Below are 18,897 nucleotides of genomic sequence, written 5' to 3' on the forward strand. Positions count from 1 at the left end.
TGTAAAGCGTGTATCTGCAGCAGCGGGTTGTAGCAGCGATGTTTGCAGTGAAGGACAGGTTGTTATCTAGGGTCACACCCAGATTCCTTGCAGTCTGAGTCGGGGAAACAACTGAGGTGCCGATGTTGATTGTTAGGTCAAGAGTGGGACAATCTTTTCCCGGAAGGAAGAGCAGCTCAGTCTTGTCAAGGTTGAGCTTGAGGTGATAGCAGGTTGAATGTGTTTTAGAGTGAGTAGGCCAGTTTAAACAGGTGGGTTTTGAATGTCGTGATGGAGTCAGACTGTTTGATGTGTGGAGGCAGAGAGTTCCAGAGCCTGGGTGCGGTGCAGCTAAAAGCCCTGGCTCCCATGGTGCTAAGGCGGTAGGTGGGGACAGTCAGGAGTCCGGCTGAGGATGAGCGCAGGGAGCGGGAGGGGGTGTATTCCTGGAGGAGGTTTGAGAGATAGGTGGGGGTGAGGTTGTTGAGGGCTTTGTATGTAAGCAGAAGGTTTTTGTAGTCAATCCGGTGCTGAACAGGGAGCCAGTGAAGTTGGATGAGGATGGGGGTGATGTGGTCAGACGATTTGGTACAGGTAATGATCCGGGCAGCCGAGTTTTGAATGATTTGAAGTCTGTTGAGTAGTTTTGTGGTTAGGCCAGAGAGGATAGCATTACAGTGGTCAATCCGGGATGTGACAAATGCATTAACCAGGATTTCGGTACTGGATTGTGAAAGGGATGGGCGGAGTCTGGAAATGTTGCGGATATGGAAGAAGGCAGTCCGGGTGATGTTTTCTATGTGGGGTGCAAACGAAAGGGTGCTGTCCAGGATGACGCCAAGGCTTTTGGTTCAAGCATACTACGTCATCGAGTGCCGCCGAAGGACTGTTCCAATGTTAAGGATCCTTGGAATTCTACCGAGACCGGTGTACTTCGTGCGGGAAATGTTGAGGCTGCACATGTGTATCCTCCGCGGTCTTAAAATACCCACAATGCTTTGCGCACGGACCAATTTCCAAAATCTTTGGCGGAAATCGCACTCCATTTAAGGCGGGGCCTCGCATATGACGCACACCTGTTAGCCTGTTTCACCATTCTTCGTTTTCCGAGGCTAGGAAGGATTCTTGCCAGGTGAGGGCCAGGGCATTCTAACAAGGATATAGAACACCTTGTTGAAGGATATTCTACCCAGAGGCCCAGAAACATATCTGATTGGTTGCATTTTCTTTCTTACACAAAACCACAAATGTAAAGTTTATTTACATTTTTATAAAATGTAACTTATATAATTAAATCAATTTTTTGTTAGTTTTATCTGAGTGTTCCTGGGTATTCTCTGAATACCTTGAAGGTCCTGACGGTTCACCACTGACAGTGTGTTCACTTTAATGTAACATTAAAGTGTGTTCACTTTAATGTTGAAAGTTGTGAAATAATATTAAAAACATGATAACATCAGAGACAATAGAAGTGACGTCAGGTGAGCTAACGTGCTAGGTCTGTTAGCACAATGTTAACAGGTGTTGTTGTGTTTCAGCCGGATGTAAAGGATGTGGACCGGGTTACAACAGCCCATTGGACGCCATGAAGGGTGAGACATTTCCTCATAGACTTCTATACAGTCTGAGGTAATCAAGAGAGAAGTAGGAATATTTCCTCATAGTCTTCTATACAGTCTGAGGTAATCAAGAGAGAAGTAGGAACATTTCCTCATAGTCTTCTATACAGTCTGAGGTAATCAAGAGAGAAGTAGGAACATTTCCTCATAGTCTTCTATACAGTCTGAGGTAATCAAGAGAGAAGTAGGAACATTTCCTCATAGTCTTCTATACAGTCTGAGGTCATCAAGAGAGAAGTAGGAACATTTCCTCATAGACTTCTCTACAATCTGAGGTAATAGAGAGAGAAGTAAGAACATTTCCTCATAGACTTCTATACAGTCTGAGGTAATAGAGAGAGAAGTAGGAACATTTCCTCATAGACTTCTATACAGTCTGATGTAATAGAGAGAGAAGTAGGAACATTTCCTCATAGACTTCTATACAGTCTGAGGTAATCAAGAGAGAAGTAGGAACATTTCCTCATAGACTTCTATACAGTCTGATGTAATAGAGAGAGAAGTAGGAACATTTCCTCATAGACTTCTATACAGTCTGAGGTAATAGAGAGAAAAGTAGGAACATTTCCTCATAGACTTCTATACAGTCTGAGGTAATCAAGAGAGAAGTAGGAACATTTCCTCATAGACTTCTATACAGTCTGAGGTAATCAAGAGAGAAGTAGGAACATTTCCTCATAGACTTCTATACAGTCTGAGGTAATAGAGAGAGAAGTAGGAACATTTCCTCATAGACTTCTATACAGTCTGAGGTAATCAAGAGAGAAGTAGGAACATTTCCTCATAGTCTTCTATACAGTCTGTGGTAATAGAGAGAGAAGTAGGAACATTTCCTCATAGTCTTCTATACAGTCTGAGGTAATAGAGAAGAGAAGTAGGAAACATTTCCTCATAGACTTCTATACAGTCTGAGGTAATATGAGAGAGAAGTAGGAAAGTTCCTCATAGACTTCTATACAGTCTGAGGTAATAGAGAGAGAAAGTAGGAACATTTCCTCATAGACTCTATACAGTCTGAGGTAATAAACGAGGAGAGAAGTAGGAACATTTCCCTCATAGACTTCTCTACAGTCTGAGGTAATCATAGAGAGAAAAGTAGGAACATTGTCCCTCATAGACTTCTCTACAGTCTGAGGTAATCAAGAGAGAAGTAGGAACATTTCCTCATAGACTTCTCTACAGTCTGAGGTAATCAAGAGAGAAGTAGGAACATTTCCTCATAGACTTCTATACAGTCGCCCCTGCTCGATATAATAGACGATGCAGCTTTTAAGGAGGGTTTGAGATATTTCTCTAACAAGGTTGTGTTTCCTGCTGCAGGTCCTCGGGAGGAGATCGTTTATCTCCCCTGTATTTACTGTAACACCGGCATCCTGAAACCAGATTACCTGGCCACCGTTGATGTTGACCCGAAGTCACCGACCTACTGTAAGGTAACAATTACATTACATTACATTACATTGCATTTAGCTGACGCTTTTGTCCAAAGCGACTTACAATAAGTACATTCGACCAGGAAGACACAACCTTGAAGAAAACAGAATCATAAAGTACATCAGGTTTCATAGAGCCAAACATTTCAAGTGCTACTCAACTGGCTTTAGATAAGCCAGTCCTTTATTAGTATAAAAGTGCTTTGTTAATAGTTCTATCGCTCGAAGTGGAGTCGAAAGAGATGAGTTTTCAGTCTGGAAGGTGTGTAAGCTTTCTGCTGTCCTGATGTCAATGGGGAGCTCATTCCACCATCTTGGAGCCAGGACAGCAAACCCACGTGTTTTCGCCGATGGGAACTTGGTTCCCCTCGCAGCGAGGGTGCAGCGAGTCGTTTGGCTGATGCAGAGCGTAGTGCACGTGCTGGGGTGTACGGTTTAACCATGTCCTGGATGTACGAAGGGCCAGATCCATTCGCAGCATGGTAAGCAAGTACCAGTGTCTTGAAGTGGATTCTAGCAGTTACCGGAAGCCAGTGAAGGGAGCGGAGGAGCGGAGTGGTGTGGGAACATTTAGGAAGGTTGAAGACCAGACGAGCCGCTGCATTCTGGATGAGCTGCAGAGGTCGGATGGCACATGCAGGTAGACCAGCCAGGAGGGAGTTGCAGTAGTCTAGGCGTGAGATGACGAGAGCCTGGACCAGAACCTGAGTCGCTTTCTGTGTCAGCTGGGGACGTATCCTCCTGATGTCCCAATTCTTGACTCAAAAAATTCTGACTTTTTCTGAGAGTAGTTTGTTTGTAGCCTTTATTTAACCAGGTGAAGCCCCTTGAGATCAACAGATCTCTTCTTCAGGGTGACCTGCAGGACATTAGTCACACATGTAACATAGAAACAACAGAACAACAATAAGGATGACATACAACATAATGTACAGTTTACAGACTCTATCCACAGAGACAGGTACCATGAGTATCAAACAGCTGAGTTTCAAAGTGATGCAGGGGAACCAAAGTGCTCAGTTTGAAACATGTTTGCAGACTGTTCCAAGTTAGTGGAGCTGCACAACTAAAAGCTTTCTTCCCTAAGACAGTCCTAGCACTTGGCACATTTAATAAAACAACATCATGAGATCTCAGGAAATATGTACTTTCAATTCGTGGAGAGATCAGAGAGCAGATATAAGAAGGTAGTTTACCCAACATGGCTTTATAGATGAACGTGTACCAGTGACTGAGCCTCCGTACAGTTAGTGAAGGCAGACCTGCCTCGCATACAGGGTACAGTGATGAGTGAGTGCTTTACAGTGTGTCACACATCTCAGTGCGCTGTGATACGCAGCATCTAACTTGATCAGGCAATGGGCAGCAGGTGCATTCATATAGACCAGATCACCAGAGTCCAGCACAGGTCAAAAGGTCACAGAGCCTTTTCCTGGCCTCAAGCGAGAAACAGGACTTGTTCCTGTAGAAGAAACCTAGCCTAACCCTCAGCTTTTTAAGCAGGTTATTGACATGAAGTTTAAAAGTGAGACAATCATCAAGAGACCTAGGTATTTAGAAAAGGTAACCACTTTGAGTAATTGTCCTTGCGTAGTTACAATATCTAAAACAGGCTCTGGTGTCTTTTTAGCTTTAGAAAGAGCATTACCTTGGTTTTCTCAACATTTAAAAGAAGCTTTAGTTCAGAGAGCTGAGTCTGAATAATGTTAAAAACAGCCTGTAATGTAACACCAGCCTCCTGAATGGAGGGACCTGCACAGTACATCACGGTATCTTCCGCATACAAATGTAAAGTAGCTTCATCCACATTTTCACCTAAACTGTTGATATGGAGAATAAAAGTGGACCTAAAACAGAACCTTGAGGAACACCATTAGCAATGTTTAACCACTCAGAAGACAGCCCATCAAAGTGAACACATTGGGACCTTTCAGAGAGGTAGTTCACAAACCACCCACTGCATGGCTGGATATGCCGATACTGAGTAGCCTCTGCTTTAAGATGCGATGATCGACGGTATCAAACGCTTTGGACAGGTCAATAAATAGAGCTGCACAACTCTGCTTATTATCTAAGATACTCGCCACATCATTCACCACTTTCATTGTGGCAGTGATGGTGCTGTGTTGCTTTCTGAAGCCTGACTGATGTTTAGACAGGATGTCATTGTTACATAAAAACTCCTTTACCTGTTCACTCACTAAGCGTTCAAGAACCTTGGCCAGAACTGACAACTTAGAGATTGGCCTATAGTTATTTAATAAGGTGGCCTCCCCTCCTTTTAGCAAAGGCAGGACATACGCTGACTTCCATACTTTTGGAATTGCATTAGTGCTGAGGGAGAGGTTAAAAAGAGTAGTGAGAGGTGGAGCAATAAAATCTGCAGCTATCTTTAAAAAGAAAGGTTCTACGTTGTCCGGGCCGGCCGGTTTCTTAGGATCTAACTTGGTTAAAGCTTCACGAACAACATCAACAGTAAAAGGAGTAAAACTAAAAGGGTTTTCCAGACCACATTGTTCAGAGTCACAGACTGTAGTGTTCACAGAAGCAGAGTTAGTGACAGAATCAAACAGAGAACCACAGGACACAAAATGCTCATTAAAACAGTTTAACATAGTAGGCCCTGTCCGATATAGAGCCAGATGCTGTGGTAAGGCACGGAGGTAGCTCATTACGGATCTCACCGGTGGATAGCGATTTAATGGCTTTCCAAAATGTTCCAGGATTATTCAGATTCTTTGTGGAAACTGACAGATAGTACTTTGATTTAGCACTTTTGAACATGTGAAGTGAAGCTATTCCTTAGCTGCCTGAAACGCAGCCACTCTACCTCTGAGCCTGATCTCCTAGCCTTTGCCCAGGCCTTGTTTCTCTCATGAAGGAGACTGGACAGTTCAGCAGAGAACCAAGGATTGTCTCGTCCCTTCACTCTAAATGTACGCAGGGGTGCATGTCTATCAATGATCTCCATAAAACCAAGATAAAAATAAGACCATGCGGTTTAGTGTGTCCTCTCTCAGGTGATCAGCTGTGTCTCTCTCAGGTGATCAGGTGTGTCCTCTCTCAGGTGATCAGGTGTGTCCTCTCTCAGGTGATCAGTTGTGTCTCTCTCAGGTGATCAGGTGTCTCTGTCCTCTCTCAGGTGATCAGTAGTGTCTCTGTCCTCTCTCAGGTGATCAGCTGTGTCTCTCTCAGGTGATCAGGTGTCTCTGTCCTCTCTCAGGTGATCAGCTGTGTCTCTCTCAGGTGATCAGGTGTCTCTGTCCTCTCTCAGGTGATCCACCGCCTGCCGATGCCGAACCTTCGGGACGAGCTGCACCACTCGGGCTGGAACGCCTGCAGCAGCTGCTTCGGAGACGCCTCCAAGAAGAGGAACCGTCTGATCCTGCCGTCACTCATCTCCTCCAGGATCTACGTGGTGGACGTGGGGACAAACCCCCGAGCGCCACAGATGCACAAGGTGAACCGAGCCGGACCCTGTGTCCTTTAGCCCCGCCCACTTCCTCCTGACCAAAGTGGGAAGTATTGGAGTACAAATACTTTGTTACTGTACTTAAGTACAGGGACGTGCACAGACATTTAGAGGGGCTATTGCTCTAAACTGGAAAGAGGGCCCCCCCCCCCGAAAAAAACACAAGACCTTTTGAAAATTGTAACTTGTTTTTAATGTAAAAGAAACCAAAGGATTTTTACATCAACTAAATTAACAGTAATTCACATCTCATAAGAAAATAAGCTAAGGCGACTACTTGCATTCGTTGATTTGATTTTAAAAATGAAAACCAGGGGCATTCTTAGTTTTGCGGTCCATATCTAATGTTAGGAAATATTAAAGACACAATGGGGACAATTCAATGTAGTTTGACCTTTATAACTGCTGTGCAGACATGCTGATAAAATAGGGCTTCTCACTAATTACCTTAAATAAACTCACTAATGAATGAAACCAGTTCAAGACGCATTATTCTTATTCTTATCATCCTTTATGAGCGCAGTGACGGTAAGGTCTCTAATTACTTATTTATTTAGTATTCCATAACTTAGTAACAGAGATGGTCAAACTGAAGTGGAGACATGGCAGAAATCCTACAATGAAGCGGGACATTGAAGTGTTCACCGTGAGAGGGCGAGCGGCGTGTTGAGCGAGTTCAGACACAGAAAGACAGAAGCTCAACAACAAGTAGCTATGTTCAGGTGTTTTCTGTAAATAACCGCCGGCATCAAGAGGAAGTCAAGCCCCCTGGTTTGTCCCTTATACCCTGACTGCCATGAGACCACTCAAAATCAAGTTTCCAAAATCCGACACTGAGGTGGTCTTAACGCAGCGCAGAGGACAGCGCTGACAAAGTGTGCTTCCCTCAGCGAGACGCTACGATACTGAGTGAGGGCTCATCGTGTGGATTCAGCCACAACAGAACAAAGAAGAGCAAACTCTCGCTCTCCAGAGGGGCAGGTCAGCCAAGAGGCCAAGCGGGCCGTTGCCCGGGCAACAGTAGCCCGTACCTGTGCACGTCCCTGCTTAAGTACATGTTTCTGGTATCAGTACTTTACTCCACTATTTATTTTTCTGAAGACTTTTTACTTTTACTTCTCTCATGTTGAACACAAATATCTGTACTTTCTACTTCTTACATGTTGAACACAAATATCTGTACTTTCTACTTCTTACATGTTGAACCCAAATATCTGTACTTTCTACTTCTCACATGTTGAACACAAATATCTGTACTTTCTACTTCTTACATGTTGAACCCAAATATCTGTACTTTCTACTTCTTACATGTTGAACTCAAATACCTGTACTTTCTACTTCTTACATGTTGAACCCAAATATCTGTACTTTCTACTTCTCACATGTTGAACACAAATATCTGTACTTTCTACTTCTTACATGTTGAACCCAAATACCTGTACTTTCTACTTCTTACATGTTGAACTCAAATACCTGTACTTTCTACTTCTTACATGTTGAACACAAATACCTGTACTTTCTACTTCTCACATGTTGAACCCAAATACCTGTACTTTCTACTTCTCACATGTTGAACACAAATATCTGTACTTTCTACTTCTCACATGTTGAACACAAATATCTGTACTTTCTACTTCTTACATGTTGAACACAAATACCTGTACTTTCTACTTCTCACATGTTGAACTCAAATACCTGTACTTTCTACTTCTCACATGTTGAACACAAATACCTGTACTTTCTACTTCTTACATGTTGAACACAAATACCTGTACTTTCTACTTCTCACATGTTGAACTCAAATACCTGTACTTTCTACTTCTCACATGTTGAACACAAATACCTGTACTTTCTACTTCTCACATGTTGAACCCAAATACCTGTACTTTCTACTTCTCACATGTTGAACACAAATATCTGTACTTTCTACTTCTCACATGTTGAACACAAATATCTGTACTTTCTACTTCTTACATGTTGAACACAAATACCTGTACTTTCTACTTCTTACATGTTGAACACAAATATCTGTACTTTCTACTTCTCACATGTTGAACACAAATACCTGTACTTTCTACTTCTCACATGTTGAACACAAATACCTGTACTTTCTACTTCTTACATGTTGAACACAAATACCTGTACTTTCTACTTCTCACATGTTGAACACAAATACCTGTACTTTCTACTTCTTACATGTTGAACACAAATACCTGTACTTTCTACTTCTTACATGTTGAACACAAATACCTGTACTTTCTACTTCTTACATGTTGACACAAATATCTGTACTTTCTACTTCTTACATGTTGAACACAAATACCTGTACTTTCTACTTCTTACATGTTGAACACAAATACCTGTACTTTCTACTTCTTACATGTTGAACACAAATACCTGTACTTTCTACTTCTTACATGTTGAACACAAATACCTGTACTTTCTACTTCTTACATGTTGAACACAAATACCTGTACTTTCTACTTTACATGTTGAACACAAATACCTGTACTTTCTACTTCTCACATGTTGAACACAAATACCTGTACTTTCTACTTCTTACATGTTGAACACAAATACCTGTACTTTCTACTTCTTACATGTTGAACTCAAATACCTGTACTTTCTACTTCTTACATGTTGAACACAAATACCTGTACTTTCTACTTCTTACATGTTGAACTCCAAATACCTGTACTTTCTACTTCTACATGTTGAACTCAAATACCTGTACTTTCTACTTCTCACATGTTGAACTCAAATACCTGTACTTTCTACTTCTTACATGTTGAACTCAAATACCTGTACTTTCTACTTCTTACATGTTGAACACAAATACCTGTACTTTCTACTTCTTACATGTTGAACTCAAATACCTGTACTTTCTACTTCTTACATGTTGAACACAAATACCTGTACTTTCTACTTCTCTCATGTTGAACACAAATACCTGTACTTTCTACTTCTCACATGTTGAACTCAAATACCTGTACTTTCTACTTCTCTCATGTGAACTCAAATACCTGTACTTTCTACTTCTTACATGTTGAACTCAAATACCTGTACTTTCTACTTCTTACATGTTGAACTCAAATACCTGTACTTTCTACTTCTTACATGTTGAACTCAAATACCTGTACTTTCTACTTCTCTCATGTTGAACTCAAATACCTGTACTTTCTACTTCTCTCATGTTGAACACAAATACCTGTACTTTCTACTTCTTACATGTTGAACACAAATACCTGTACTTTCTACTTCTTACATGTTGAACTCAAATACCTGTACTTTCTACTTCTTACATGTTGAACTCAATACCTGTACTTTCTACTTCTCTCATGTTGAACTCAAATACCTGTACTTTCTACTTCTCTCATGTTGAACACAAATACCTGTACTTTCTACTTCTTACATGTTGAACTCAAATACCTGTACTTTCTACTTCTTACATGTTGAACACAAATACCTGTACTTTCTACTTCTTACATGTTGAACTCAATACCTGTACTTTCTACTTCTCACATGTTGAACACAAATACCTGTACTTTCTACTTCTTACATGTTGAACTCAAATACCTGTACTTTCTACTTCTCACATGTTGAACACAAATACCTGTACTTTCTACTTCTCACATGTTGAACTCAAATACCTGTACTTTCTACTTCTTACATGTTGAACTCAAATACCTGTACTTTCTACTTCTCACATGTTGAACTCAATACCTGTACTTTCTACTTCTTACATGTTGAACTCAAATACCTGTACTTTCTACTTCTCACATGTTGAACTCAAATACCTGTACTTTCTACTTCTTACATGTTGAACTCAAATACCTGTACTTTCTACTTCTTACATGTTGAACTCAAATACCTGTACTTTCTACTTCTCTCATGTTGAACACAAATACCTGTACTTTCTACTTCTTACATGTTGAACTCAAATACCTGTACTTTCTACTTCTTACATGTTGAACACAAATACCTGTACTTTCTACTTCTTACATGTTGAACTCAAATACCTGTACTTTCTACTTCTCACATGTTGAACACAAATACCTGTACTTTCTACTTCTTACATGTTGAACTCAAATACCTGTACTTTCACTTCTCACATGTTGAACACAAATACCTGTACTTTCTACTTCTCACATGTTGAACTCAAATACCTGTACTTTCTACTTCTTACATGTTGAACTCAAATACCTGTACTTTCTACTTCTCACATGTTGAACTCAAATACCTGTACTTTCTACTTCTTACATGTTGAACTCAAATACCTGTACTTTCTACTTCTCACATGTTGAACTCAAATACCTGTACTTTCTACTTCTTACATGTTGAACTCAAATACCTGTACTTTCTACTTCTTACATGTTGAACTCAAATACCTGTACTTTCTACTTCTCACATGTTGAACTCAAATACCTGTACTTTCTACTTCTCTCATGTTGAACTCAAATACTTGTACTTTCTACTTCTCTCATTTTCCAAACAGCTGGTTCCTTTAGTCTGAATGTGTGTTTGGTGCGTGATCATTATTCTTTAGAGTCATTGCGTGTCTATTGATTTGAACACGATCCGTGTATCCATCATTTCCTGGTCTTCTCTAAAGAAGAGGGACCAATGGAAACGTTGTCATGTTGCCGTTGTTCAGCATGGAAACATTCATTAGCTAACAATGACATTATTGTTCTATTAATATAAAGGGAGGTCAGGTACTCTTTAAAGCAGCTGCTAGCTATGGGTACTTTTTACTTAAAGGTGGGGTAAGTTTGAGAAACCGGCTCGAGATACACTTGTTGTTATATTCCATGGAATGCTCTTAACGTCCTGATAGCAATGAATACATGAAGTGCTTTGAAGCCGTGGCGCTGTAGAAAGCTCGACCAATCACCTGAGCCGGCTAAAGTAACTGGATGGCCTACCTGCCTGTCAGCCTTCATCTGGGCACACACTGATCTCTGCCCTCATTGGTCATGTGCGCGTTGGTGTGTTGGAGGAGGGGCTCTGTGAGGAAGGGGCAGATTGTTTCCGGCTGTGTATTTTCAGATTCTAGCGCACTCCAGCTGCTTTCTCCAAAATGACCGACCCCACCCTGAAGTACACTTCAAAGCCTCTTTACTTTCACTTGAGGAAAGAAGTTTAGTCAGTACTTCTACTTTCACCAGAGTATTTTTAAACACGAGCATCTGTACTTCTACTTGAGTAAAGGATGTGTGTACTTCTACTTGAGTAAAGGATGTGTGTACTTCTACTTGAGTACAGGATGTGTGTACTTCTACTTGAGTAAAGGATGTGTGTACTTCTACTTGAGTACAGGATGTGTGTACTTCTACTTGAGTAAAGGATGTGTTTACTTCTACTTGAGTACAGGATGTGTGTACTTCTACTTGAGTACCGGATGTGTGTACTTCTACTTGAGTACCGGATGTGTGTACTTCTACTTGAGTACAGGACGTGTGTACTTCTACTTGAGTACAGGACGTGTGCACTTCTACTTGAGTAAAGGATCTGTGTACTTCTACTTGAGTACAGGACGTGTGCACTTCTACTTGAGTAAAGGATGTGTGTACTTCTACTTGAGTAAAGGATGTGTTTACTTCTACTTGAGTACAGGATGTGTGTACTTCTACTTGAGTACCAGATGTGTGCACTTCTACTTGAGTACAGGATGTGTGTACTTCTACTTGAGTACAGGATGTGTTTACTTCTACTTGAGTACAGGACGTGTGCACTTCTACTTGAGTAAAGGATGTGTGTACTTCTACTTGAGTAAAGGATGTGTTTACTTCTACTTGAGTACAGGATGTGTGTACTTCTACTTGAGTACCAGAGTGTGTGCACTTCTACTTGAGTAAGGATGGTGTGTACTTCTACTTGAGTAAAGGATCTGTGTACTTCTACTTGAGTACAGGACGTGTGCACTTCTACTTGAGTAAAGGATGTGTGTACTTCTACTTGAGTAAAGGATCTGTGTACTTCTACTTGAGTACAGGACGTGTGCACTTCTACTTGAGTAAAGGATGTGTGTACTTCTACTTGAGTAAAGGATGTGTTTACTTCTACTTGAGTACAGGATGTGTGTACTTCTACTTGAGTACCAGATGTGTGCACTTCTACTTGAGTACAGGATGTGTGTACTTCTACTTGAGTACAGGATGTGTTTACTTCTACTTGAGTACCGGATGTGTGTACTTCTACTTGAGTAAAGGATGTGTGTACTTCTACTTGAGTACAGGATGTGTGTACTTCTACTTGAGTAAAGGATGTGTTTACTTCTACTTGAGTACAGGATGTGTGTACTTCTACTTGAGTACAGGATGTGTGTACTTCTACTTGAGTACCGGATGTGTGTACTTCTACTTGAGTACAGGACGTGTGTACTTCTACTTGAGTACAGGACGTGTGCACTTCTACTTGAGTAAAGGATCTGTGTACTTCTACTTGAGTACAGGACGTGTGCACTTCTACTTGAGTAAAGGATGTGTGTACTTCTACTTGAGTAAAGGATGTGTTTACTTCTACTTGAGTACAGGATGTGTGTACTTCTACTTGAGTACCAGATGTGTGCACTTCTACTTGAGTACAGGATGTGTGTACTTCTACTTGAGTACAGGATGTGTTTACTTCTACTTGAGTACCGGATGTGTGTACTTCTACTTGAGTACAGGATGTGTTTACTTCTACTTGAGTACCGGATGTGTGTACTTCTACTTGAGTACAGGATGTGTGTACTTCTACTTGAGTAAAGGATGTGTGTACTTCTACTTGAGTAAAGGATGTGTGCACTTCTACTTGAGTACAGGATGTGTGTACTTCTACTTGAGTAAAGGATGTGTGTACTTCTACTTGAGTACCGGATGTGTGTAATTCTACTTGAGTAAAGGACGTGTGTACTTCTACTTGAGTACCGGATGTGTGTACTTCTACTTGAGTACCGGATGTGTGTACTTCTACTTGAGTAAAGGATGTGTGTACTTTTACTTGAGTACAGGATGTGTGCACTTCTACTTGAGTACCGGATGTGTGTACTTCTACTTGAGTACCGGATGTGTGTAATTCTACTTGAGTAAAGGACGTGTGTACTTCTACTTGAGTACCGGATGTGTGTACTTCTACTTGAGTACCGGATGTGTGCACTTCTACTTGAGTACCGGATGTGTGTACTTCTGCCTCTCTGCTCGTGATGAAGAATGACGCAGCGTCACCGCAGAGTTTCATCACCAGAACTGACTTCACAGCTTCAGTCTCTTCGACTCTTTCTCGGAGCAGATGGAAAACGCTTATCACATGAAGGAAGATCCCAGTTCCTGCAGGTTAGAGACGGACTGAGGCTGTCTGTCAGCGCTTTGAGGGGTCCTAAAGACCTGATAGAGCCATGTGGAACGCTGATGTGGAAGTGGTTCAATCCAAACTGGGTTGGGAAAACAACAGACGCGACCTGGACAGGAAGTGACCACCCGCTGAGGGTTCATTCATCTCACTGTCAGGGGCTCCGCTTGCCGACAGGCAAGGCAGGCAACTACTCGGGGCCCCTGACCAGAAGGGGGCCCCCAAAGAAGGTCGATTTAAGAAGGTCCACAGCAACGACAACATGAAACACCCTTTAATTTACTGCAACGACATGTCGGGAAACCCCCTCATGCATAGGGCGCCGTAAAATGCTGCTTGTTATCTTAAGTTTTGTTGCCTTGCTCTGCTCTGCTCGGGGGGGGGGGGGGGGGGGGGGGGGGGTTGTCGGCTGTGGTGATGAAAAGCTGGTTGGAGTGAATGTTTGCCTAGGGCCCCCACACACTCTAGAATCGCCATTGCTCACTGTATTTATTCACAGACACTTGATAGAGCATGTACAGTCAGCTGACAGAATGGAAACACGTGGGATTGTGCAAATCGATCTGAAGCTCGACAGTTTTTAGGATATCGAACATGTCTGGAGTCAGTGAGGAGTTATTAAAGGAGTGCTCTTTAGCTCGACGTTAGAAGAAGCACTTACAAATGTCTAACTGAAGATGAAATTGAGGAGGAGGAGGTCGCTCAGTTCAGATGATGAAGTCTCCCAGCTGCTCTTTAACCTGTTAAACCCCAAGGGAGGGGACCCTGGTTTGTTTTTTTCACGACACTGTGTCTCAGGGGATCGTAATATTTAAGAACCTATTAATGTGTTATACCAGATTAACGGGAATAATCTCAGCTAATTGACGATACAAACCATTTTTACCAAAATAAAACACAAGTCTCATAAGAAGCATCTAAATGACCCCTGAGCGAAAAATGCTAACGCACTTTGGCACAGAACTCAAGATAAAAGTACCATTATTACTTATCGTAGCTGCACATACAAGATATCCGATTAAAGCTGAGGTTCCACAGATTATGTAGGTATATAGTATCATCACTGAGTGATCTGAACTCGGACAGGGGAAGCAAACACAGACATCACAACACATACCTTTACGGAGCTTCTAGGGAGATCGTCTCACCGTAGCTGTCAATCTGATCAAAAGACGTGTTCAATGGCATTAAAACGAGAAAAAACGCGGCTGAATCGGTTAATCCATAGGTTTTTAACGTCTCTGTATACAAAAATGATTTCATTTATAATCCATAATTCCATTTTTATGTAAAAATCGCAGAGCAAAAGTTAGCTGCTAATGGTAGCCACCATGCTGCTTCCGGTCTTGGCAATGCGGCAGTCTAACACACACATTACCAAATAAGGACTAGGTGGGAGTTCCCCTCGATTCCATTGGCTCTGACGGTCAGAAAGGTATGTCACATGTCAAAATCGACCAAAGGGGGCCAGAGATATGGAAAATCCACCCAAATGACCCAGAAGAGGTTTTTTTTGCTAAACCTCTCTAAAAAGGTCAAATATCACTTGTTTTGCATCAGTCTTGATACAGGGTACTTATTATATATTGTACTTTGGATTCCTATAGCTTTTAGTCTACCTTACCATCATCCAAGGTTAGTTTTCACTATAAGTACAACATGTTTTTTGGACGGACACTATAATTTACAGTTTTTTCAATCTGAATTTTCTTTAAAATAAAAAACATCTATATTGATTCTGACTGTTCTTCATCCAACTCACAGGTTTATCATTACTTTGAGAACAAAGATTATTGATGTAACCCTTTGAGAAGATATGGTCATTTGTTCTGGGAATGTCCTTTTGGAGCCTGAGACCTGGAAAACAGGCTCGGGGTTTAACAGGTTAAATGTATTTGACAGGCCTTGTCCAGAGCATGTGATCTGGGAGTAAAGTGTGTGTGCAGCCTGATGGAAATGTGCTGAGTCATTGCGTAATGATTAATCATCCTTAGAGGACTTATCCACTGTGAACTCAAGAGTGAGGGCACGCTGCCAGAGACACAGCCGGGAGATTATTTATCAGGACCGACTGTTCCTCAGTCCTGGTTTCACAATCGGACCCTGACCACACATTGACCCTGTGATCCGGATCCAGCCAGATCCTGCAGGAAGTGTTTTCATCGAAATCAATTCAGGTTTCCTCAGAAAGCGGGCAAAGAGTTCACATTCAGTCACTTCACAAGGACTTACTGTAAACACCAGCGCTGTGTTTATCCTCGCCTGGTGATTTATATGTGAAGGATTCCTGGGAGTCAGTGAGCTGTAGCACTCCCAGCAGCTGCAGCTCAACCCTGCACAAACTCCCTGATGCTCGGAGCAGATTGACTTTCTGAAAACCTTTCCATGAACCTCTGTGGGACTCCTTCACTTTCCCAGCATTTAGTTTACAGTTGTGCAGGAATGAGTCCTAAACCCTCAGCATCACTTCCTGTCTCCTAGTCTGGAGGTCAATGGTTCTCTGAATGTGTTTTTGTTGTTATCCTGAAATCAGGTCTGAGGTTAACTCAAGCTGAGGAGACTTTAACGCTTTGTTCTACCACCTAGCATACTTCAGTACATACCACACTGGGGAGTTTAAAAACGGAGGTTGCTATCAAAAACGTTTGTTTGACTCAGAGATAATTTTCTGACATAATCCAAAATCACAAGCAGGAATCCCGTTGAGAAGTAGGAACATTTCCTCCTAGACTTCTAAACAACCTGTCAGTCTGAAGGTCGGATCTGACGTTCTTCCTGCTGATTGGTGGTGTGTTTGCTCCTCAGATGGTGGAGCCTGTGGATCTGTTCTGGAAGTGCGGCCTGGCCAACCCTCACACCACCCACTGCCTGGGCAACGGGCAGATCATGATCAGCTGCATGGGAGAACCAGGGGGCAACGGCAAGGGTGAGACCCCCTGCAGACACCCTCACTACAAACAGCCCAACCCCTCTCACTGAGACCCTTTATTAGCTGAAGACTCCGATTGCTGATAGGCTTTATGGATATATCCCATCATAAAGACAGACAGTGAACACACCATCTGCAATAACAATAGATAAACCCTCAGAGATCTCTGTGTCTCCTATCTGCCATAGACTGTAGGCTCTTTATTTACATCTCTTTCAAACATCTGGAAGACCCCGTTCTGTTTTTACCTGTCCTCCTCTCAGGGGGCTTCGTGCTGCTGGACGGTGAGACGTTCGAGGTGGTCGGAAACTGGGAGCACCCGGGGGAAGCGGCACCATTTGGATACGACTTCTGGTACCAGCCGCGACACAACGTGATGATCAGCACCGAGTGGGGGGCGCCCAAAGCTCTGGCCAATGGGTTCAACCCGGACCACGTCAAAGAGGGTGAGTCAGCAGCAGGTTGCAGAGCACATGGTCCTCTGGTGGCATCTCTGCATCGGCTCTGTGTGTAACCGCGGTTCCTAAGACCTGTCAGCAGCACAGGGTGGTTTTATCGGACCCAACTAAGACTCCAATTAGTGCGTCTGGGTCCTGAGTTCCTTTTCCAGTACACTTCCAGTTGGTAAGATAACATAAGAAGTACTTTATTGATCCCAATTTGGGAGCATACAAAGACATGGAATTGTACATAAAAAATTCAAAGACTAGAAATAAACAATCCAAAATGTAAACATCTCTATAGAAATAAAATGGCATTAGAAAAAAAAGAAGAAAATATACATTGAATTACAGATGTACAGTAACACAAGATAAAGCAGGATATTGTATATATACTTCTATGGGATCTGTTTCCCAGTCTGTAACACAGGGAGTTCTGCTAGACTTCCAGCTCAGTGTTGCCCTCTGGACAGAACCAGAGCCTCGCTCACAGGACTTCCTTGTTGTGGTTCTCAGGACTGTACGGCAGCTCGCTCCACATCTGGGACTGGACCAGCCACAGGAAGCTGCAGACGCTGGACCTCGGGGAAGATGGGGCGATCCCCCTGGAGCTCCGGTTCCTCCACGACCCCGACGCCACCGAGGGCTACGTGGGATGTGCTCTGAAGGGATCCGTCTTCAGGTTCTACAAAACACCTGTCAGTACCACAGGGTTCTAGATCTTAGTAAGACTTGAATCAGTACCAAAGGGTTCTTGATCTTAGTGAGACTTGAATCAGTACCACAGGGTTCTAGATCTTAGTAAGACTTGAATCAGTACCACAGGGTTCTAGATCTTAGTAAGACTTGAATCAGTACCACAGGGTTCTTGATCTTAGTGAGACTTGAATCAGTACCACAGGGTTCTAGATCTTAGTAAGACTTGAATCAGTACCACGGGGTTCTTGATCTTAGTGAGACTTGAATCAGTACCACAGGGTTCTAGATCTTAGTAAGACTTGAATCAGTACCACGGGGTTCTTGATCTTAGTGAGACTTGAATCAGTACCACAGGGTTCTAGATATCAGTAAGACTTGAATCAGTACCACAGGGTTCTAGATCTTAGTAAGACTTGAATCAGTACCACAGGGTTCTAGATCTTAGTAAGACTTGAATCAGTACCACAGGGTTCTAGATCTTAGTAAGACTTGAATCAGTACCACAGGGTTCTAGATCTTAGTAAGACTTGAATCAGTACCACAGGGTTCTAGATCTCAGTAAGACTTGAATCAGTACCACAGGGTTCTAGATCTTAGTAAGACTTGAATCAGTACCACAGGGTTCTAGATCTTAGTAAGACTTGAATCTGTACCACAAGGTTCTTGATCTTAGTAAGACTTGAATCAGTACCACAGGGTTCTTGATCTTAGTAAGACTTGAATCAGTACCACAGGGTTCTTGATCTTAGTAAGACTTGAATCAGTACCACAGGGTTCTAGATCTTAGTAAGACTTGAATCAGTACCACAGGGTTCTTGATCTTAGTAAGACTTGAATCAGTACCACAGGGTTCTAGATCTTAGTAAGACTTGAATCAGTACCACAGGGTTCTAGATCTTAGTAAGACTTGAATCAGTACCACAGGGTTCTTGATCTTAGTAAGACTTGAATCAGTACCACAGGGGTTCTAGATCTTAGTAAGACTTGAATCAAC

At 42.2% G+C, this 18,897-nt stretch overlaps 1 protein-coding gene across 1 annotated transcript; it reads left to right on the plus strand.

Annotated features, from left to right (window-relative positions):
* Positions 1–432: 432 nt before the first annotated feature.
* Positions 433–17,902, plus strand: selenbp1 (selenium binding protein 1; the record flags this gene model as incomplete). Its single annotated transcript, XM_034232923.1, is given in 6 exon segments — positions 433–1,571; positions 2,919–3,031; positions 6,306–6,491; positions 16,641–16,761; positions 17,028–17,210; positions 17,721–17,902. Coding segments are annotated over 6 exon segments (792 nt in total), but the record flags the coding sequence as incomplete, so codon positions are not given.
* Between the last annotated feature and the right edge of the window lie 995 nt (positions 17,903–18,897).

The sequence above is a fragment of the Gymnodraco acuticeps genome, unplaced genomic scaffold, assembly GCF_902827175.1.
Source record: "Gymnodraco acuticeps unplaced genomic scaffold, fGymAcu1.1, whole genome shotgun sequence".
Classification (NCBI taxonomy): Eukaryota; Metazoa; Chordata; class Actinopteri; order Perciformes; family Bathydraconidae; genus Gymnodraco; species Gymnodraco acuticeps.